This window comes from Hippopotamus amphibius, chromosome 1 (assembly GCF_030028045.1).
Source record: "Hippopotamus amphibius kiboko isolate mHipAmp2 chromosome 1, mHipAmp2.hap2, whole genome shotgun sequence".
Taxonomy (NCBI): domain Eukaryota; kingdom Metazoa; phylum Chordata; class Mammalia; order Artiodactyla; family Hippopotamidae; genus Hippopotamus; species Hippopotamus amphibius.
The window spans coordinates 94,333,089-94,357,340 of NC_080186.1; the positions used below are offsets into that span (position 1 = coordinate 94,333,089).

Sequence of the window (24,252 nt, forward strand, 5' to 3'; positions counted from 1 at the left end):
AAAAAATACCAGATCACAAATATTTCCGTCTCCCCTTTAACTAGTGAATGAATTAAGTCCCAGAGAAGGAAATAGTCTTGCCTGGGTCCCTTGGCAAAGTCAGTGGTAGGACTCGAATCCTGCCTTATCTATTTTCTCTTTGTCCAGCCCTTTCTGAATTCCACTGAAATGTCTTCTCCAGTTTGTTTCCTATTCTGTTTTTAGGATGATGGATATGATCTCCAAATTAATTCTCAGAATCTTTAAGCCTTCATTACTATTCATCATCAACATTATCCTCAGATGCCTTTCCTTTCCTCTAAATTATTAAAAACATTACTAAAGCATAAATTAATCATTAGGCATTTAACCTCTAAACACCTTTATGAAATCAGGTTTATTGGCAATTTTACATAAATGTGAATTCTCACTTTCCAAATGAATTTAAAAACCAATTGCAAAGAGTCTACTAATAAACAATTAAAATTAATATTTGACTATTTCCCCAACCAGTCAGATATTCAGATTGTCAATCTACCTAGTATATTCAAAATGGCCCGCTAGCCATATTTTAAATTAAACATAAGCCCACAGGATTTAGCCTTTGTGGGCTTTGCACATTTAGACTTGTGTCAATATCAAGAGTCAATATAAATCTAATACTAAAACACTCAATCTCTTCTGTTGAAATTTTATAAAACCAAGGATTCTCTTAAAGCATCAATACCCTTTTAGAATCATTTTTAAACCCCAAATAAACTCAGTCTAACAGGAGTTTCATTATAATTGAATATGAAATTGCAAGTTGGACTATGCAATGCATTAAACAATTAAACAAGCAAGAAGTTTAATTAAATTTCTAATTCACTTTGGGTTTCACTCTATCCTGCAATTATAGGGTTTCATACTGGTATCAAGTATTCAGGAGTCAGGAGTTCCTTGCTGAAAATAAATCCGCGGTGTCAATGGTGAGCAATATATTAATGCCAAATAGACAGTGGGATAATGGTGCCTTTGCTGATATCCACTGGAGGCTGGTTGAGTTTTCCTCCTCTACCCCAAGTCCACAGGTCCCTAGATAGGGGACTGGCAGCTTTTCATGACAGGGATATTGGGGAAAGAGGTAGACTCACCAATTTTATGAAAAAGGAACCTGCTGATAAAAGGTTTGCCTTGGAGGAAGAAGAATCACCAGAATTAAAGCACCTAGGATCTAGTCTAGTTCCTCTATTTGCTACTCCTGTGGTTTAGGGCAAGTTTCTCTGTAGACAAATTTATCTGGGTCCAAATGGATACAAAGTCTGAAGCCATCCAGTACATAGACATTTAAGGAAAAAACAAAACAGAACATGATCTGTTAATTGCTCTATCTGTAAAACTGCTGAGGTTAGAGAGGGATAGGTACTGCTCCTGACCTCTGTGGTTCCAAGTACACGGCTCTCTATCACACTGCCCTGAAGGAAACCTTCACAAGGAGAGGCGTGTGTGTATGTGTTATGGATTGTACATAAATATGCATATGTAGAAATGTGCATAGGAGTAACACACAAAAAGTCCCCAAATCAGCTGTACTGAGGAAGAGGCTTGGCACAGAACTACCTATCAGCTTGCATAAGTCTAATGCCACAAGCAAAAAGAATGCTTAACTATATAACCAGATAAAAAAGTGTTGTGTTTGCAAAACAAAAGAGACATGAACGCATGCCTAGGGCTCAATGTACAGAGTCATCATTGTCACCAAGCATCATTTTAATCTTGATACTTCCTATCCTGAAGGAGTCAGAATGGTTTCTAATTCATCATTCCTGGTCGCCATGGTATGTGGAAAATCCATTAGGTTGCTCTATAGAGTGTTTCTTCTAGGAAACCAAAGCTCTGCAAAACAGTTTAGTTTTTTCTCAATCTGAAAGATGTTTAGGTCATGATAATTAGAAAACCTAATTCAAACCTCTACCACAATTAAACAGGCCAGGAATAGTTTTGCCTTAGTAAACTACATATGACCTCAGGTCTATTTTGTTATGTATGAAACACTATTTCCAAGCTATCTAGTTTTTAAAATGCACTGACAGCAACAGCTTTAATTTAAAATGCCAGTGTTCGATATGTCAAAGCTCAAATATTCTCTGAGAAGGAGCTTTAATGCATATATATTATTAATGCACTATCAGAGAACAGATCCCTGAGTTGATTCTGACCAACGAGTCATTAGTCAAAGACTACATAAAGCAAATTTGGTGTACGATAATAGATGAGAGGATTTTATTTCTGGTTGCTCTTGCTATCCAGGGAGAAAAGAAACAAGGAAAAATACAGGAATTTTTAGAAGATAGAAAAACTGGGCTTAATAAAACATCAGGTTTATTCCTAACTAGCCATCAGGCAAGAAACTCTTTGGAGAAAAGAATGGGGAAAACATGTCCCAGGACATGAACCTGGTGGATGAAAGGAGCATGGCTGGGATTTCAGCTCCATCACGAGCTGTGTGGCTCAGAGCTGTGTGGCTTGGGCAGGTCACTTATATCTCTGCTCCTTAGTTTTTTTATTTGTACAAACAGAGATAACTGTGCCCCCTCGTGAGTTTGGGGAAGATTTATGAGACAAATATCAAAAACATAGCATTGTGTTTGGAATAGAATGTTAATGTCAGCAAATGTTAATTCTCTTATGGGATGGATGCAAGGAAGGACTGAAAGAATAATAAATACAGAAGGTTCTTTGTTTACTACAACAGAATTTATTAAATAAGATATTATTTTTTATGAATTTTTAAATTTATAAAGCTCATTAATTTAGGGCATTTATGACTTTTAAAATTACCTTCCTTTTTTTTTTTCAAAGGGCTGGATGCTTTGTGCAGACAGTGATATTGCAAACATAAAGATGTGGACTGGACTCAACAATTAAACTAAACCCACTGACCACTGGAATATTCTAATCACTTCTGAGGCAGATTATCTGAGCTCCCAAATTTCAGTGTTGTCTTGGAGAAAGATGTTTAGAAGAAAGCCCGCTATTCTAATAAGCGACAGATAGGTCAAACACACGGTTCAGATAACTTCAAATCTCGCTCTCCCCAGGAAGAAGAAATTATTCAATGTTAGTTCAAAGTTTAAGCTGAAGGAGAAAAATGACAGTGTTTTCACAACGCATTCATAGCTCCAATGACTTATGTAACACACAGCCAGTGTTACCTAAGTACTGGACAAACACACACACACACACATATTGACTTAGAGCTCAACTTAATTCACACTGATAACTGGCCAGGGCTTAGTCTCAGACCATGAGGCTTCTCCTTCCCAATTCCTTTACCTCTAAAAAGGGAATTTAAACTTTGAGACTAAAATCACAGTATCTAAATACCATCAAATCAAATAAAATCATAACTTTGCATAAATCATACTGGGCTCAATCCTGTGATAAGGTGATCAAAAATCTTGCCATTAATTAACTTGTAAATTAAGACAATTTACTCTAAGGAAATTCTTTGAAGCCCAAATCATCCTTACTAACGGCTAATAATATTCAATGTTGTTGATTATTTGATTCTGTCAAAACAAACAATTCTTATCCAATGGCATCACTAAAAAATAAGTAGAAAGTAAGTTCTATATCATATTTTTCATTGAGTGTGTGAATATACTCTATAAGAATACCTCTTGCTTATAAAACTGATGGAAACTTTCATCTCTGGAGAATAACAGTAGGTAGTCTTGCTATAAATGAGACAGCATGGTGCAGGGGAAAGGCTCTAGACTGAGATTTCAAGACCAGTCTCTGCCACTTACTAACTGAAAAAAAGCACACAAAATACTTAATCTCTTCTCTATTTTCTGAGTCTATTTTAAAGATAATACCTTCCTGGCTATTTCACAAAACACCTTAAGAATCAAGTGAGGTATTAACCAAAAACACTTTGGAAACTATAAAGCACCATATAAGAGTAAAGAATTATCCTTATATGCTACCAGACTCTAAATGCTCTAACATGAAGGAATAAAAAACTGAAATCTTCCTTATAATACTCAGAACCAAAAAAAAATTTTCATGTATAATTCAATCAGAAGTCCCCAAATTGATTTTTAAACACCTTGAAAATTAAAATTGTCTCCCTTACTTTTTTGTGGGAATGATAGCAGCTAGCATCATACCCTGCCCATAGTATTAGACTGAAATTAAACATTCAGTTTACCCATACCTTTACCTGATCAGATTAGCATTCTACTAAACTAGTTAGTGAAAGAATTTCCCCAAATTAAGTTTCTTCTTTATTTATTCAAAGGGAAAGTATGTTTACAACATGGACTTGGAGGAATAGCTATTTTTAAATATCTAAAGGGTTACCACATAGGGGAAAGAGTTTAGACATGTTCTATTTGGGCCCAAGAAAGAATACTAGGAAGTTATACTTGAATAGACATGTTTCAATTCATTATAAGGAAGAATTCTCTACAGTCAAAGCTAAGCAAAGATGGAGCAAATCATTCCAGAGGCAGTAAGTTCCGCATCACAAGAGGCATTCAAGCGCAGGCTACAACTGGAAAGAAGCTGTAGAAAGGCCCAGGTGCTAGAATAAAGGAACATTAAACACCTCTTCTGAGTGCTTATGAGTTTAAAAAACATTATGGCTTTTTAAGATCTTGATTATTACAAACTGGTATTCAGAATAAGTGGGAGAAAAATCACCTTGAACAAATTATTTTTTCTAAATCATGCATCAGTGGTAAATGGTATTTTTCCTAATTATTTTAAGCAAGAAATGCACATATTTAACCTACAATTGCTTACTTTTCCTAAATTAAAAGGAAAAGCCTTCAGTTGCAAATGCCTTCCTTAGATCCCCAGAGGGCCAATGACTCTTTCAAAATTTGCATCACATGCATTGGGTTTTTCTATGTTCAAATGTCCAATTCCATTCTCCTCACATCAAAATAATGTGTGGCATAAACTATTTCATGTACCTTGCAATTCATCACTACTTTGCATTGACATTATAATGCTGACTTGAAAATATAAGCCTTGTTAGAATGAAATTCCATGAGAGAAAGGAACTTGTCTGTTTCATCATTATATCCTTAGTACCTAGAATATTCCTGGGATGCTCAATAAATACATGAAAAAGTGAATGAATACAGATATACAATATTCAGTCTCATTCAATAATTGTTTCAAGTATGACTTTATCTCTCCAACTAGACTGCTATTGCTGACTATCCCATGAAGAGGAAAACTGAAGTTTCTCTCATTGTTCCCATTGTAAGGATGGCCAACCTTCAACTGCAGCTTATTTTGTATTGTGTAGCCCAAAGTAATAATGCCTATGACCTAACAATTTCTTATCAAGAAACATCTTACAAGTAGTACATGTGACATTAACTACAATATTAGGTTTAGACTTATGAATTAAAGCTTGCTTACTGTTATAGAATTCACTGGTTATGTCATTTTCTTAGAGGAAACCACACACATAGTTGACTCACTACAACAAACAGTTCCAAAACAAACCATTCTTTGTGTTAATTTCTGTATAACCCAGACAAGCTAGAGACAACAGTGACCACCACTGCCCGGTTAAACTCTCCTGCTTGCACTACCATTGTTCTCATATACGAAGGAGAAAACACACACACACACAATAGATCAAAGGCTCTGTTATAAAAGCTCAGGGACGCCAACACTAATTCAGCTTAATTTTATCTGCATTTAGTTTTAACCAGAATAATGCTTATTTGTTGATGGAAATTTTGATATCTATCCTTCATTCTTCCTCCTGCCTATGGCTCCTCCTTCCTCATAAGCATGCTCAGGAATGCCAGGAAAATGTCAAATAAGTGTTAAATATAAGCTGAGAAAAAGGAGAGAGGTTGATCTCTACTAGGCAATAACAGAACAAGAATACTATTTAATATTTACTAACGCTTTGTCATGCATGAAATGCTTTTGCATGTTTCTGGATCAAACAGGCTACTGAAAGACTCCATTTTATGACAGCTGTGATTTTTCTGATCACTGTCCCGTGTCCTACTTCCTTTTATTGCTGCCAGGAAACTGCGGTTTAGTTCCCTATACTGACTTAACTGCCAATTTTGAAAGGTTATAGACAATACGTTAGATTCAGGGAGAGTTGCGCTGGCTTCAACTCGGGAGATTAATGTGAATAGGTCAGTAGCATGAGGCTCAGCACAGCCTGGGGGTGATGGATTGTGTCGGCATGGATTTCACATCCATAAACAAATCCTTCATGTTAAAAACTGGTGATGAAAGCCTTTTAAAGAGAACGAATAAAAGGTTGTTTTTAGAGTGAATAATTTCTCCAAAAAACAAAAAAGCATGTGGGCAGACAAATTCAGAGATGCTTTATGGATTGATACTTTGGTAATTGTGCCTGTAAGGTTACCAGTTTCCAAACAGACACCGATGGGCTTTGAACACCGAGAAAATGCCAAAGCAGGTGTCACCACAGTCAAATGTCACCCCCACACACAGCTTGTCCAGGAAGGCTCACCCTTGGGCCAACTCTTGACACCACCATAGCCTTCCTTCACCCCTTCTAATTTTCCTCAGTGTGCTCTCCAAAAAGGGAATCTCAGAATAAATAACAGGCACAAGTGTCATTATTGGTAAGAAGTAAATGCTTCAAGAGCACAAAAAGCCATCCCTGACTAGAAAACTATCCTTGCAGATGCGGTCGACTACTGAGAACAGAGACAAGCTCACCGTGCTGTTGCTACTGGCCCGGATTCCTGAGGTCTCACAGTCCTTTCCAATAAACCACATAATAAAACCCAATGAAACCAGATACCTGAATAGCATTTTTGATATTCAGTTGGACAGGATAAAATAATGCCAAATACTTATAATTCATCCAGGTATTTTTGTTCTGGTTTTGGTGGAGTAGAGAACATTTTGTAGCTAAACTGTCGTGATGACCTAAACAGGAATTAGTGCTACTGAGAAAATCATACTTCTACAAAAAGCCACAGCATGGCAGCTGAGATCCTTTCCTGGCAACATATACTCACTACATTCCCTAGGCCTGAATCATCATCTCTGTGCTGTAAGACAGGGGTCGCTAACTACAGCCCACAACCTATCGTGTTGGAATATACCACACTCATTCATTTATGTGTAATCTATGGCTGTATTATCACTACAATGATAGAACTGAGTAGTTGTGACAGAGAACATATGGTCCACAAAGCTGAAAATATTTCCTTTCTGGACCCTGTTCTAAGGGATGAAATTCATAGTCTCAGCAGATACTTATTTATATATTTGTCTGGAGATTCCAACAGACCTAATGAAGAAAACAAAGAAGAGGAGGGAGAGGAAGGGAAAGGAAGAGGAGAGAGAAGCAGCAGTACTATTATCCTAGTAGCAGTGGTAGTAGTAGCCATAGCAGCAGTAGTTTGGGCTTGCTATAGAATTCTCTGATTTAGCTTCACATAGACACTGGGGGAATCTCCATCTGGGCAAAAATATAAAGCCAGTTTTTTTTTTTTTAATTATTTGTTTATTTATTTGGCTGCGCTGGGTCTCAGTTGCAGCACACAGGATCTTCGCTGCAGCATGCGGGATCTTTAGTTGCAGTATTTGAACTCTCAGTTGTGGCACGTGGGATCTAGTTTGATGACCAGGGATGGAGCCCAGGACCCCTGCATTGGGAGCGTGAAGTCTTAGCCACTGGACACCAAGGAAGTCCCCATAAAGTTAGTCTTTTAAATTTGCACAATAGGATGTCAACTCTGCTGCCAACCCTTTGATATCATAAACATGGGTCTCTCATCAGTCAACAACAAAGACCACTTCTCTTGAGACACTCACCAGATTTCTTAATCCTGAACTGGTGTGTAACATAACACAGCTTTATTCCTCCAAATCCCAGGATGGCTAGGGGAGGCACTCTCTCTCTGACCTGACAAGCCATTCCCCACAGGAGAAACAGTGAGGTCAGGCATCCTGGTCCACTGCAGGGAGCAACATGCAGTGGGGAGGGTCACACTCCAGGTGCCACTGAGGCTGTTAAGGAGACCAGGGAAATGGCAGAGGGAACAGGCACATGAAAAGAGTCTCCCTTGTGACACCCACCAGTATCACAAAATGTAGACAGTGATTGGACTTCAGGTGCAAAATGGAGAAGCCGTGGAGCCTCTCTTCTACGTCTGACAGGTAGAAAAAAAAAACTGAGCAGGTCACTAGGAGGAGTGTGGACAGAGAGAAATACGAGGAAGTAGGTGGCTTTGAGTACCTCAGACCTTTGAACCAGTCTAAGTTCTACATCCCCTACATCTCCTAGAGGCAAGGAGGCCCCAAATAGCAAATGATTTGCATATTGTTCTGCAGTTTTTAGCAAAGGTATAGATTAGATCAATATTACTTGAAAGAATCTAGGTGATATGAAAATTAGCCATTCGGTTTAGTTCTCTAAGTTCCATCCAAGCATCGAGTCAGATTGCCAAAAAACACACATACCTAGAAGGACAAAAAGAAACATAACCTGGAAGCATCAGGTTAGGTGTCTACAAAAATGCCTTCAAAAAACCTCTTTTTAGAAGGCTAATTTAAGAAGAAAATAATGATATATGACATCAATTTCTAGAACTTCAAAAAGAATCTAATGCTGCTGGTGGAGAACATATCTCTTACCTAAGGAACCACATTATAAAGCCTTCTGATTATACTAGTGGAAGTTTCTTTCCCTCAAGGACTGTTGTATTATTTTGTCAGACAGTAAGAATTTCCTAATGCAACAAGTCTTTTTTTTAATTGCCCTTGTTGTCAGAAAACTTAAAGAATAAAATTTCAAATTTACAATAAAAACATGATTATCTACTATATGCCAGGCACTGAGCTAGGATTGATCATGCATGTGAATAACATTGACAAGATCCCTGCCCTCTTGGTGTTTTTAGTCCACCAGGAGAACAGCCATGAAATAGACAGCTAGATCTAATGGTAATATCATCAATCCAAGGGCCCAGGCAGCTCAGTCTCGGGGCATTAAAGGTACACATAGGGCAACCAAATAACCAAAACGGCGATTTCATTCTTTACTCAGCATTTCAAAGAACAACAAAAGGAATACAATTCAGAGTCTACAGAAATGTATTTCAAAAGTCCCTTTCCTCTTTCCAAACCCCTCAGACCCCATAGCTATTCCAGAGCCTCACTCACACCACAACCCAAAACTTTCTTTCCATTCTCAGATCCATTCCCTTCTGCCAGCATTATCCACGTAATTCAGTTTAGCTTCTCTCCTAATAAGCAATAAAGAATCCTTACTTTTTAGGAGGAGAAAAGACAGGTAAAATACAGCAGGCAAATAAAAGATTATCTTTAACAAGGAGGGGATTGTCAGGTCTAGGGAAGGCTATAAACACTACACTTGGATAAATTTTGTCTGACCATATAATTACAATTGTAAGAGAATACTAGGGAGGCGAGGTTACTCCTTTAGCATAGTGGTCAGGAAGATCTCTCTCACAAAGTAATATTCAAAGCTAAGACTGGTAGGATAAAGAACCAGCTACCCAAGGAACAAGAGGATAGACCATCCTGGCAAGGAAAGCTCACGGTTGAACACCTGAGGCCTGTGCATATTCTCCAAAAACTGAAATGCAATCCATCTAACTACAGCAAACAGGTATGAGATGTGGCTCAAGACATGGGTGGGATAAAACCATGCAGGGCCTTCTGAGGTGCTGGTAAGAATTTTGATATTATACGGAGTGCAATAAATGGCGAACAAAGGGTCTGAAGTAGGACAGAACACAGCAGATCACCCTGGATGCTTCTTGAAGAATGGACTGCTAAGGAGGAGGCAGGGAATGCAGAAGCTAATCAGAGACATGGACGGCTTAAACCAGGGAGGTGAGAGTGAAGATTACAAGCAAGTGGCCAGATTTAATCTGCAGAGATTGGTGAGAAATTGCTTACATGTGGAGGGAAAAGGCAAATCTTGGCCCTCCATCTAATTATTCTTGAACAGATGGGATTGGGAGGAAGAGACTATTTGCATAGAAATATCAAGAGTTCAGTCTTGAAATTCAATCCATCCTATATTAACTGAACATCCTATATTAACTGAACATAAGCTACAATAACTAAATTCAATTGCAATAGCTCCCTCAGTGCTATATGGTCAGGGCTTCCAATAGTGTCTGGCAACAAGGCAAGTGCTCAGTCAATATTTGGAGAATAAATGCATTGACAGTCACCCCTCTGGCATTCAGAATATCTTAGCAATACCTTTAGATTAAAACAAATTATATTGGATAAAATATAATTTTATATTTAAAATGTGAAAAACATACTCATTGCTTTCATATTTAAACTCCAGAAGGTGAATTTCAAGAAAATGTTCTTGTCCAGGGGAGCCTGAGTTTGAGGAAAATGCTTTGAAACATTGTTCTGTTTGACCTCTGATTATTTATATTTTTCTTTTTAATTCTGTGGCATGTGTACTTTTTATGGTGAGTGACCTCAAATTCCTTCTGGAAGTAAATGGGGAATAAATTAGAAAGACACACTGTGGCTCAGATTAAATGGGATTGGTGGAGTTTCATGGCCGAATTCCTGCCCCTGCCCTACCCCACTTGGAGAGCACTCCCTTTTCGGGGTTCATCCTGGGAAACGAAGCTCAGGGGCTGCCCCTCCAGATGACGATGCAGCCTGGTCCCAGAGCCCCTCCCCAGCTTTACAATTTCCATACCCCCTTTTCCTCCTCTTCTCCCCACTCCCACTAGTCTTAGCATTTGACAGATGTATATCCTGGGCTCGTATTTTAGCAGATAGATGTTCATGGCCTCTATGCTGTTTTTCCTTAGGTAAGTCATGTGGGACTGTGCCTGGCAGATGGCACACGGTGAAGAAATCTTAGATAGTGTGGTAATGATGGTATATACACCTTCTTTATTCAAAGGAGTAAATATAAATTGTTAGAATTTCAATAACTGGGTCAAGTCAGTCAGAAGAAATTCCAGGCAAAAGGGCCTTTCAGTTCCCTTCAATAAATACTACAGAGGCTGGTTCAGAACCTACCACTTGCTACCATATGCAATGCTTTTTTCTCCCCCTACTCTACTTTTTCTGTCTCTAACTTTTCCTTTTAAAAATCTTCTTATTGTATTATTCAATTTCTTTACTTCATATTTTACCTGACTTTGACATTTCTGGAAACTTTAAGGACACCGTCTGATCCTCTAGGTCCTAGTCACAGTGCAAAAAAGAAAAAGAAAAAAAGAAACTTGACTCCAGTTTTAGATAACAGGATTTGAGTCCAGGTGCTTATTTTAGCACCTTCCTGGTTAAAGAAAACGCTGTGAACTAAGATCCTGAACTGTATTGTAAATGGTAGAGCACTGAACTTGCACAAATGTGCTGAAATAATCCTGCGATTGCTAGTTTCCTGAGCTATAAAATGGGTATGACATGTTTATTAATTTAAATCTAACAGAAGAAAACATTAAAAACACTTGATTTAAGGGATTTGGGGGAAACAGATCCATAGATTCCTAATAGTATTTTGAATATTGCTATGGGCAATGTTCACATCCACACTTTCCGACATCATTATGAAAACTAGCTGAAGCTAATAACATTTGCCATCCTGTTTCACATATAACTAAATGGAATTGTGGGAGACAGTGACAAAAAGCCCTTTTGAAAATAAATAAGAATAAATAATGTCTCAATCAATCTTTTAAAGATCTAAATATATTTTTTAGAGTGGGATCCCCAGAACTATAGCTCTCGAACACTATTTGGCTCAAAAACTGTTCCAACAACCTCAAGAGCAATCAGTCTTGCTACCACTTCTTCTCACAGGAAAAAAAGAAAAGAAGACATCCTTCGTCCTGCCCTATCCAAGTGGGTCACTGCTGCTTTTCTCTCTGTGAAGCCTTTCTTCTGGAGGTTTGCCAAGTTCTGATGTGGTCCACTGCGTATTTTAAACGTTGGAAGTGGCCATGGCCAAAGAAGGTCAGAGAATAGGGTTACTGAGTGGGGATGGGGGTGTGCTTGGGAAGGGCAGAGGCTAAGATTTAGGTCACCTCTGGGGAGAAGATTTGAGTTTACGGGATAGTTACTGTTTGTTGGTATTCATGCTTTTCTATGGCCTTTTTTAATAGTCTAAGTTAAGAGCAGTTTTTTAAACTCCTTAAAGGTGATTTGCAAACTTTTTAAAATAAAAATGATCCAATCATCCTATAAACAGCAGAACTGCCATCTTCTGTAAATAGAACTGGCAAGCATTTTATCAGTCTTAAAATATCACCTTCCTTGATTTCCCACCACCCTCCCACCAATGCCTCCCTTTCCTTTTCAAAGTTCCTTAAAGCAACATTCCAGAATGCTCTAGGGGGACTTGCAGGACCCTAGTTAATGCCAAAGAGACTGAAAGAAGCTGCTCTGTGGCAAGATGCAGGCTTACTGTCTATCACATATTGTCATGAATGCTGCAGGCGTTCTTAATTTTCCTCCATTCTCCATGGCTTATAGAATAAGAGTACTAGAACTATAGATAATGGATAAGATAGCAAAATTTGAGCCATAGGCAAAGTCTTAAGCTTCAGGATTTACCTAGATTATCCTACTTTCCTGAGCACAAGACAAGCAAGACCTGTCTTACAAAGCTGGACTTACAAAACAGGACTTTCCTGCATAACTAGCTTCAAAAGAGAAGGGAGAAAATAAAATAATGGAATATTCTGATGCTTGAATAAAATCCTAATTTTATTCTGCCTAATTTTAATTTACATGCCACACACGGCATAATCTCTGCTTAAAGAAGCCCTCAACTTTGACTTTGAACAATTCGCAAAAAAAGATACTTCCACCCTCTCACCATCTGCCTGGGCAAGTCAGGGAAATTCTGAAATATAAACAGAGTTTAATGGATGTTTAATTACATTGTTGAGGTGCTTAGAAAAGGCTCCAAGATGAAGAACCCCACCCAGTCTTCCTGTGTGTGGTGCAGCCATCTTTCTTGTGATGGAGCAATTTAAATCTACCCATACTCTTCCACTAAGTATATACCTGTAAGGCAGTGCCTGAGAGTTGCCTACAACTACCCATTTCTCCTTTCTTCCATAATAGGAGAACCTCAATTCATAGCCAAGAGTAATCCTGCCCAGAATGAAGATGGCATTTCTCGGCTCCCTTGTCAGTTGTGGCCACATGGCTAAGTTCTGGTCAGCACTACATAACAGAAGTTTGTAGCATTTCTGCAAAGGATCCTCAAAAGTGAGGATCACCTCACTTTAGATTTTACAGCTGGAGCTCCAGTAGCTATCCTGGACGACAAGATGACCAACTCTGAGCACAGAAGCTGTGCTGACAACGGCAGAGCAGGAAGATCTGAGCCTGGGTTCCTGAGAATACGCCAGGAGAGCCATCACCCCGTCCCCTGTCTACTTATCCCAGATTCTTTTCCATGAGAAAGAGAGAGAAGCATGCATCTTGTTGAGTCTCTTGTATCCAGAGTTTAGCTGTGGGATTTATGGCAAGTGAACAAAATATTAAGTGATATACCTATCAACACAGTCCAAGGAGCCTGCCTACTCTGGACGACAAATTTAACCTCCCTTCTCTGCAGAAATTCCCTCACTCATGTAAAGATTTTATGGGCAGAACCATAAGAAAATACCAGCCTAGCATCCTTCTCACAAGAGCAAATGTGTGAGATCAGCTCTGCCTTGGCACACTATCGGCAGCCCCAGTATCCTGTCACTCCAATCCCAGCTGCTCAAGTCCAAACACTGCCTATCACTAAACCTCACTACAGCAGCACACGAGGTTTATGATGTAGCCCACAATTCATCAGAGACTGCGCAGAGGTCACCAACTTCACCACTGTTACCCAAGCCATAGAGGTCCCTGTCGAAGAGCCGTTTTCTTGATGCACACAACTACTAAGCTCTTTGAATTATTATAATCAATAACAATACATTTAAAAACTACAATAGTATACTGGAAGATGTCCTCTGAATGTATAAGTCCCTATAGGTGTATTAAGATCCCAAATACAAAACAATATTAGTAACAGTGATAACAATAGATACGGCTTATTATTCAATACCATATCATTGCTGTTGTACTATCTGGCCACCATTCTGCTTGACACATATGATCTGGAACTCAAAATGTCATTACCCCTATTTTACAGAGGAGGAAACGGAGGCTCCGAGAGGTTAAATAAATTGGCTAAGACTATGCAGCCAGTTCATGGCAGGGGTTACTGCTGAACTCAGAACTGGCTATGAGCTTAAAAATATTTTAGCTGCACAATCTTAACTCTCAAAATGTTAGAGAAAACAGTCTAAGGAAAATCTCTATTTTTCTCACTTCAGAACTAAAATAAAATATTCTAATCCTATCCCCATTTCATATTAACAGAAACATTTCCAAAAACAAAGGAAAAAGCAAACAAAAAATCTGATAGAATTCGCCCGAAAAAGGTAAATAATGCTAGAATACAAATGAAGCAAATCACAAAAATGTTTTTTCTTAATTCCACCTTTTGCTAAGAGTTTCAATTTCAGGGTGACCTATACATTTCCATAACAAGGGTCATTATACACCTTTCAATCCATGAACCTCAAAACTGAAAAGAAACTCCTATAATGACATGTTCTTGTGTAATTACATCTCTGTATGCCATTCCTTTTGAAACAGGTCTGATTTATTTCCCACCTCTTTGTTGAGTTTCTACTTTAATAAAAGGAAAAAACACTGAGAGAAATCAAGCCCTGAAAGCATTCCTTGAATACGTCAAGCAATTTACCCAGAACTCAAACAATAAATGAGTTAAAAACAAACAGGAGGAACAAAGCGATCTTTCTATTAAAAATAAGATATTTGCATGTATGTATATATGTGTGTGTGTATGGGGATGGGGATATTGCTACTTAAAGACATACATAAAACATGGTAATTACATTGAAAGTTTATCATTAGAATAATTAATATTTTCAGGGTTGCTAAAAGCTAAAGAATTAAATACACCCGTGAGAAGAAAATCAAACAGAAGGTTAGAGCTCCCTCTTTCTCTTTCTTGAAGAAATTCACCAAAACATCTCTCCTAGGAGACCAAAGTTATCAAGCTGACAGCCTAGTAGCATAGCACTCATGTTTAGAGCAAAGTGTTTTCACAGCCTCTGTACACATGTTACAAACATTAGAGTACATTTATTGGTAGTTCATTGTTCATAAGAGAGTAGAAAAAAGAACTTTTACAAGTAGAAATACTCACAAAGCCATTTCAAACTGTTCCAGCCACTTTTTCTTTAAATCTTTTGTTTTGCAATAAAATTCTAACCCATTTTGTCCTTGGATATGGATGAGGTAGAAGCCATAAGACCACTGTTAAAATTAATATTCCTCAGGTTAATAGGTATCATTCATTAATAACATCATGTTTCCAAATTCACTAACACACCACCATAATCATCCACAAACCTCTCATAACATTACCATCAAACTGTGAACAATCAAGATTACTGTAGTTAACTTCATATCTATAACAATTGTTATGCCAAGTGCATTTTGCTGCCTTGATCATTAAGGCATTACAGATGATCATATCACCTGTGGCACTGTCCAATTATTTCTCACAGAGGCTTGCTTCTAATTAATCTCTGGAAACAAAAACACCTGGATCGATAAGCCACCTCTCATATTAATGTATTAGCATACCTTCCTTCAATACTCAAAGTTATGAGTAAACTACAGTTATTCATTTCCAAGAATTTACCTTTTTAGTTTCTTTATCGGTTGTAGGATTGTTGGCTATTTTGTACTGCTGAAGATCTATTATTTCCTTCATTTCATAGTTATCACCTTTCCTTTTACATACAATCACTGCCAAATCAAATAAGAAGATATGCCTGAGAGAGCAAGAGAGGGAGAGAGAGATTTAAATACATGGTTTGGAAGCATGTGTGTTAATTCTTCCCAGGTAAATTTTAGTTTATGCTATGAGTTAAAGACAAAGGCGGTGTTGCACACTGACAGAATGAACTGGGTGTCCTGGCACTGCTCTTTACTAAATGAATGACCCTGCTGTGCCTCAGTTTCCACATTTAAAAAATAGGCAGTGGCGGGGACGGGGGGGACGGTAAAAAAAAAAAAAATAAATAAAAAAAATAAATAAAAAATAGGCAAAATTATAATAAGAACAATACGCACACTGCAGAGTTACTGTCAGGAGCAATTAAGCCATAAACCGTTATTTGTGAGAGCTAGCACTTCTTTTTCCTAGTGTAAAAGCTAACGTTTATGGAATAATATTAATGACAACAATAACAGTTAACTTCTACTGATGTTGCTGGGGGTCATCCAGGTTGCCTTGAGGAGCGTGCATCCCTTCCACAAAGATGATCTGCTTAATTTAAGTCCCCAGGACCATCTCCTGAGGTAGGTATTATTATCATCTACATTTTATCGGGGAGGAAGCTGAGGCTCAGAAAAGTGAGATAATTTTCTCAAGGTCACACTGCTAGTGGCTGCAGAGCAGGATTTCCTCTTGGGTCTACTTGTGGAACCTGTGCTTTTACCCTGTATGTTGCTTCTCGTGATTTAATGGACCACTTCAAACATAAATTGAGTGGTACCTGACCCAAATGTAAGCTAGAGAAATTATGGTTAAATTTACATGTTGATATTTCTCTTCTATCTTATTAAAAGCAATGTAATTGGGGGAGAAAACAAACCTTATAATCCTATCATCCAATACCAGTACTTGTATTTTTTCAAAAACTCTCAGTGATTAACACGCAGACATTTTTTTAAACAATGATAATGATACATTCACATAGCTCTATTACTTGCATCACTTTCAAACCCTATTTTCCAGGAGAGGCGAAAAGGATGTGTCTCCTGGGAGCTACCTTTAGCACCTGGGTATCAAGGTGGAAGCAAGAGCTGATGCTGCCCCCTACTGGTTGACGTTCTAGTCTCCAAAGTTTCCAGAAAATGGCCATTTCAACTAAATAAATCAGTTTAACAACCATATATAGATATAATTAGGGACACTAGGCAAGCTCACTAATCTTTAAGGACTCCACCTACAGATTTCTCACTAAATAGCCCTCACTTGGACCTCCTTCTTAGGCCATGTTGTACTGTTTTTAGTTCTTTTAAAATGCATACCAAAAAATAAAATTAAACAATTGTGTTTTTATTGTAGTCATCTATTATTGCTTTATCGCTACTCTCATTTTAATGTATACTTTTTTTACTCTAGCTGACATTCTATGTTTGTCTCTTCCTTTTTAAGAACTCAAACTGAGGCAAATCAACAGATACCAGAACAAAGAGGGGAATACCTAACATATCTATATGAGAAACTAAAAAACCATAGATTGGTTTGACCCCTTGTTTTTATCCCTTTATTTCACTCCTTTGTCCTGCAGGAACTGTTTTTAAGATTTTCTCAATCTCCCAATCCTAATAACTTGTTTTGAAAATAAGTACTAATCGTTCTCACCTTTCTTGTTTTGTATGCTTGTCTAGAGTGGTTATTCGAATTTCACCATCTCCCTGCGGTCGTCCAAAAAGCAAAACTGGTTGATTCTAAAATATAAAGTGTACATGTCTCAGTTTTTCATAATCACATAAAAACAGAAATAAACATTAGTGAGGATATTTGCTAGGCACAACTATCTTACAACAAATTTTATCATTTTACCTTCTTAGCACACTTACACTAAAAAGCTCAGGTCTGCATGATATGCTTTCAAAAACAGCCTATCCTTGGTCATCCCAGGAGGCATACTGAAGACATTAATTTTATTTACAACCCTAATGGAGAAGTTAGCTACCAAAAGAGAGAATTAATTGGAAAAATGTAAATCACAAGGAAATTACAACAACTAACATTTACTGAGCATCCTCTGTGTGCTAGCCACTGTAATAGGTACGGGACAGACTGACACAGACCCTGCCCTCATGAAACATACTCCCCAGTGGAGGAACACACATTCACAGATGTATATAATTACAAATATGTGATTGCCATGAAGGAAGAGCAGAGGAAGCATGCACAGCTGGGGGACCTAATTTGGCCTAAGGAGTCAAGGATGGCTTCCCTGAGCTAAGATCTCAAGAATGAAAAGTTCTGACTTAAGGATTAAAAATAATGAGCCATTTCCCCAGAGGCAGACAATACAAAGTTTTAAGAACTTATGAGCACCTACTTTACAAGGTACTAAAGGAAAAAAGAACTGACTGAAAATAGCACTAATATCTATGAGATTACATTCTAATAAAAAAGGATGTGTGTCTCCTGCGAGCTACCTTTAGACCCTGGGTAATTAATTATGCAATTAATTAACTGTACTACAAGAGAGTATAAGAATGTTTCCTATCAAAATTCCAATGACATTTTTTGCAGAAACATAAAACTCCATCCTAAAATTCACATGGAATTGCAAAGGACCCTTAATAGGTAAATTAATCATCAAAAAGAAGAAAGTTGGGCTCTCGCAATTCCTGATTTCAAAACATTACAAAACTATGGTAATCCAAACAGTGTGGAACTGGCATAAACACAGACTTCTAAACCAACGTAACACAACAGAACATCCAGAAATAAGCTCTCACGTATGTGGTCAAGTGATTTTTGACAAGAGTGTCAAGACCATTCAGTGGGGAACAGGAGAGCCTTTTCAACAAACAGTGCTATGGAAACTGGATACACACAGGCAGAAGAATGAAGCTGGACCCCTACCTTATACTATTTCCAAAAATTAACTCAAAATGGATCAAAGAGCTAAAAAGACAAAACTTTTAGAAGAAAACATAGGGAAAAAGGTTTATGAAATTGGATTTAGTAATGATTTCTTAGGACACCAAAAGCACATGAAACAAAAGATCGATAAGGTGGACTTCATCGAAATTTAAAATTTTGTGCAAATAACACTATTAACAGAGTGAAAAGGCAACCCACAGAATGGGAGAAAATATTTGCAAACCAAAGTGTGATAACTATTGATATCCAATAATTCATAAAGACAGAAAGTAGAACGCTGGTTGCCAGGGGCTGGGAGGAAGGGAGGATGAAGAGCTAGTATCTAATATGTGGGGAGCCTGTGTTGCAAGATGAAAAGAGTTCTGAAGATGGATGGTGGTGATGGCTGCACAACAACATGAATATATCTAATGTCACAAGATAAATTTAATGTTTTATGTATATTTACCACAGCGAAAAAGAAAAAAAAAAACCCAGCTGTCTAGGCAATGTGCTGTGGAATTACAAGGAAGAGGGGTGATGGCAGATTAGGGAAAGAATTTTTTTTCGTTGGACCTTGAAGAAATTCGATAGGAAATAATGAAAAAAGATATTCTAGTCTTTGACAATATTACAATCAAAGGCAGAACTATAAAAATGTATGGCAAATCAGAGACCTTACAATGCAGCAGGATAGCTATAATGTAAAGTATGTGGGCAGTTATTAGCTGGGCAAGTTTAGGAAAATATATTAAGGCCAAATCACAGAATGCCTTAAATAGCACACTAAGGAATGTTGACTGAATCCTGGAGGTAACAAAATTCTGACACGTTTGGAAAAAAGAGTGAATGAAGAAATCCGTATTTTGGAAATGCAACTACGTGAAGAGGTAATTAAAGTCTACTATGATTGGAAAAGTGGCAGATGAGATCCTGAAAAGTGGAAGTGACTGTATGTGTAGAAAGAAAGAGACCAAAGATGTTTCAGAGAAAGAAACAATAAAAAGGCCCTGCCAAGAAAAGTATCTTAAATCCATTCATCTGTTTTCTCTACCCACAGCTTTATCCAGGCCTCCATCATCTCTCTGGAAACCACCTCAACAACTTGCTGACGGCTCTGCCTGATGAAAGGGTTTTCTTGACACGTAAATCAGACTGTGAAACCCTCTGGCAAGAACCTTTCGCTAGCTTCCTACTGCAAGCACTATAAAATCCCAACTCAGCGCCTTGCCTTCCAAGGCTGCGGTGCGTAGTTCTCCTGCTCCACACCCCCACTTCAGAGCCCACCCTTCTTCCTTTCACTCTCAATTTCCAGCCTCTCTTGTCTTGCAGCTTCTTGGACACCCCTGGCTCTTGCCCATTTCTGGGCATTTCACTTGCTATGGCTTCTGCTTGAGATCTCTCCACAGACCTTTGTGCTACTGGCTTCTTCTCATCCTTCAGGCTCAAGTAGCAAATGCCTCAAAGGACTTTTCCTGAGCATCTTATTTAAACTAGGACTCCCCTCACTATCCTCTGTTGCAGCAACCTGTTCACAGCATTAATCTCATGAATAGAGCATTAATAGAGCATTTGTAGGCTTTTTTTTCACGGTCTCCTCAACCATGAGCCCATGTTGTTCATAGTTATAGCCCTGGCCGCAAGCAAAATGTGTGGCACACAGCAGTCACCCAGTAAATATACATAAAATGAATAAATGAGTATGTACGGGGGTGAGCAAAGGAATAAACGGACTCCAATGTTATTTTTATTGGGACTGCTGGGCGGGAGGGTGGGGGGTGGGGTGGGAGAGGCACCACACTGTGGCTAAGGTGACAGGGACCAGCAATGGCAGAAAGTCCCCAGACAATGACGCATCACAGGTGCCACTGAACGTTCATCCCCATGGATGCTGCTGAACAGAAGTCGGAAAAAACTGAAAATAACAGAAACTTGAAGGTACACTATCTTTTCTTCAAAAACAACTCCTAGAACGTCCCCCAGTTTGTGGGTTAGGGAAGCTGGATGGAATGATAATTACATACCAAGTTTTCTATAGATAGCTGAAACTGCTTAATTTCACGAAGGGTCTCATTATCCCTTTTCACTTCATTCACGTATTGTGCCAAGTCCTAAAGAATAAAGAGAAGGGGAGAAAAAGAAGGCACGATAAGATTAGACAAGAGATGAGCACTGTTTGAAAGAAACCACGTCATTAATTTCATTAGTGGGAAAAGTTACCACCATAACTTTTCAATGACAATAAAATGAATGCCCAGTCAATCAAAGCTGCAACTCCAAAGCAATTTAAAACTGTCTGGAGCACAGCTGGGAAGACTGAAGCCTCGTCATTTACCACACCCCTGAGAAGAGGAAGGATCAAACACAAAAATAAACAAAATATGCTGCCATGTAGAACAACAAAAAGGAAATCAGGTCAAGAGCGTGTAAATTCCAAACACTGACCTTGAGAGAATCACACTTGCACTTGGGTTAGAATAAGGGCAATAGTGAAGGATTAGCGGGGAGGAAAAAGCAACTAAAAGTTACACAAAGAATCTAGCAGCTCTGTTGTCTGCATCCAGTTAGTGTCTTAGTTCCTGAGAACGTGAAGTCAGGGAAGCCAGGTTAATAAAGGGGAAGTAAAGGAGAGGAGAGAAACCAGGGAGCATGAAAATGAACTAAAAAGCACAAACAATGCTGGCCCTGTTTCTCCATGTGCCTTCACCTATTTTAAAATGTCTTTTCTCATATTTGAGGAAACATTAGCTAATCTTTCCATATTGTAACTAGCTATTTTTACTATATGTGCTCCAGATTTTTCCTGTTTTCTGTGTTCTTTTTCTTTTTTCCTGACCCTCTTATATTCACCTGCAACAGCAGGAACAGAACCCAGACAAAAGCAGTTCCCAACTTTCTTCTAAATGAAAGCCCAACTTTTCATAGGATACATCTATAAATGATTTCTTTAAAAAATTGGGAAGTTGATATGAATTTTTTTATAATAATAAATAATTGTATGATGTTTCCTGGCAGGGTAGTAAAGTCTGCTAAACACAGAGCTAACACTGAAACTGGCACGAGGACACAGATAAGGAATTATGCATTGCTCTGGGCAGAGTCACTGGCATTTTTTTAAGTGTACAATTTGAAATTTTTTTCCTTATTAGTCATCTATTTTATACATGTTAATGTATATATGTCAATCCCAATCTCCCAATTTGTCCCACCCCAACCCCCCACTCTGGGCATTTTTTTTTTTTTTTTTGACAACAAATATTTGCATATGTTTTAGGTTAGGGGCAAACATTATTTCTTTCAAAGTCCAGCATTGCGTGGAAATCAGGGTTTTATAGATTCCCCAACATATTAAAAAAAAAACCTGCTTTCATCTATTTGTAGTTCTTGATTTTCAGATTTACCTGAAATAGAAACCCAGACTGATCACTTGTGCTGATGCACAATATCCACAAAGGTAAACCTAGCAGACATCCTCACTTGAGAAAAATAAGTCACACCAGTGTCCTGAAGTCATTAGCTAACCTGCCGCTTGCACAAGCCACCAGTTTTCTACTAGTAACCATAAAAAGAACGTGAAATGAAACTATTCTATTGAATCATTCCTGGTGGTTATGGAAGTTGTCATACTTTCATAAATAACGAAAGTTATTTTAATATACCTCTTGGTTTCATGTTTTTGTCCAACAATTACATCCATGCAAGGGTATCCATTTCAGTTAAAAATATCCAGCTTTCCCCACCAAAAACAAAAGTATACAAATACTTATAGATATAATAATGGATAGCAGCATATCATACATATGTATTAACAATGTATAGTCTATTGTTTTTAGGCAAGAATTAGAAATACAAACAAGTTAATGATGTATTCATCTCACCTTCATTGCATCAAGAGCCAGTTTCAGATTCGCCTTCTCCATAGGATCAGTGGTATGTTTGACCAGCTCCTATTTGGAACATATAGTTTAGTACTACTTTCACCAAATTAAAACCAAAAACATAAGAAAACATTTTACAAATAAACTATTTTTATCATTATTCACACCCTAATGTGATAACTCTGACTTAACTAGGCTCTGTTTTCCTCAAAAATTTCAAACTGTAGGAAGGCCAACTAGACATCAAAAGAACATGAAACTGATCAGGAAGGTTTTCCTTTCAAAGTTGAACCTGAATTCTAACCCCCACCATCACACTGACTCACTTGCCAGACTTTATGAAAGAGTCCCCTCCTTGAAAACTGAACTGACACTTTTTTTTCCCCTCCCGGCAGCACCTCACGGCACGTGGATCTTCGTTCCTGACCAGGGATCGAACCTGCACCGCCTACATTGGAAGCACAGAGGCTTACCCACTGGACCACCAGGGAAATCCCTGGACTGAAACTTTTCACTTGTTATCAAGTTTGGCTTCTCTGCGGCTTTGATTCTGATGACTACACCTCTCCTTTGGCCTCAGGGACATTAGGCTGTTCTGTTTGTTGCTGTTATTGTTATTTGTTAGTTCATCTTAAATGTCACCTATTCATTGGTCTTTCATACTTTCTTCTTTCTTTGTCTGCACCTTAGAAATCAGTTATTATTCCCTAGATCTTCACCTTAGTCTTCTGTTACTCTTACTTTACATACTCTACGACCACTGCCATAACATCATCTATCATCTAACGTGACAGTCACTCTCAAATGAATGTGCTCAACCCAGAATTCACGCCTGAGTCCCAGACTCCACGCCTGAGTCCCAGACTCACATGTCCTATTAAATAGTTCTACCTGGGTTTCTCATAAGCCCCTCAAATCCAGCATGTTCAAACTTAACACACCTTCACTCACAACCCTACTCTTATTCCTGTTTATGTTTTACTGAATGATGGCACCTCCATCACTTAAGCCAAAACCTAAAAGGTGCCCCTGACTCTTCCCTCTCCTTCACTATGTTCTGTTTGTGTTAACTTTAATCCTTCCCCTTGAAACCACCCTCACTGCCACTACCTTGGTTCAAGTCCCTGCTTTTTTTCAAATGGGTCATGATGATAGGCTTCTGACTCATCTTCTGACTTGCAGTCTTTCCTTGCTACAATCTATTCACTTGATTGACATCAGAGTTAAATCTCTAAATGTAAATTAGATCCTGTCATTTAGACTTCCGGAAAGCCCACAAAAGCTGCAGGTTGTCATCCATACCTCATAGATGCTTTATGATCTGAATTCTGCAAACCTCCCCCAACTTCTCTCTCCACTTCCACTCAGACAACCTATGTCCTATTTCTACTAAATTAATTGCAATTCTCAAAATACGTTCTAATATCTGATCCCATTAGGCATGGTGTTTTCTCTCCCAGAAAGCCCTTTCTCTCTGACCCACCTGTCAAACTGTCATTCTTCCTTCAAAGCCCAACTCAAGAATCATTCCTCTGTGAAGCTTTCTATGACAGAGGCCTCTACTCAAGCCATAATTAACTAGGTCTTTATTTGTACCAACTCTGTACCTTCTGCATACTTATCACATTGTATTGTACTTGGCAGATTACATTTCATTTTCCCCAT

General features: G+C 38.2%; 1 protein-coding gene across 7 annotated transcripts in view; it reads right to left on the reverse strand.

Annotated features, from left to right (window-relative positions):
* VAV3 (vav guanine nucleotide exchange factor 3) overlaps positions 1-24,252 on the reverse strand; it is a 376,903-nt gene that overhangs the window by 161,414 nt on the left and 191,237 nt on the right. For all 7 annotated transcript variants that reach the window (XM_057720790.1, XM_057720914.1, XM_057720825.1 and 4 more), the window contains 5 exons: positions 22,588-22,656; positions 20,734-20,820; positions 17,468-17,553; positions 15,734-15,866; positions 15,233-15,342 (listed from right to left, as the gene is read on the reverse strand). In XM_057720790.1, the coding sequence (XP_057576773.1) occupies positions 15,233-15,342; positions 15,734-15,866; positions 17,468-17,553; positions 20,734-20,820; positions 22,588-22,656 (485 nt within the window). The remainder of the gene's footprint in view (positions 1-15,232; positions 15,343-15,733; positions 15,867-17,467; positions 17,554-20,733; positions 20,821-22,587; positions 22,657-24,252) is intronic.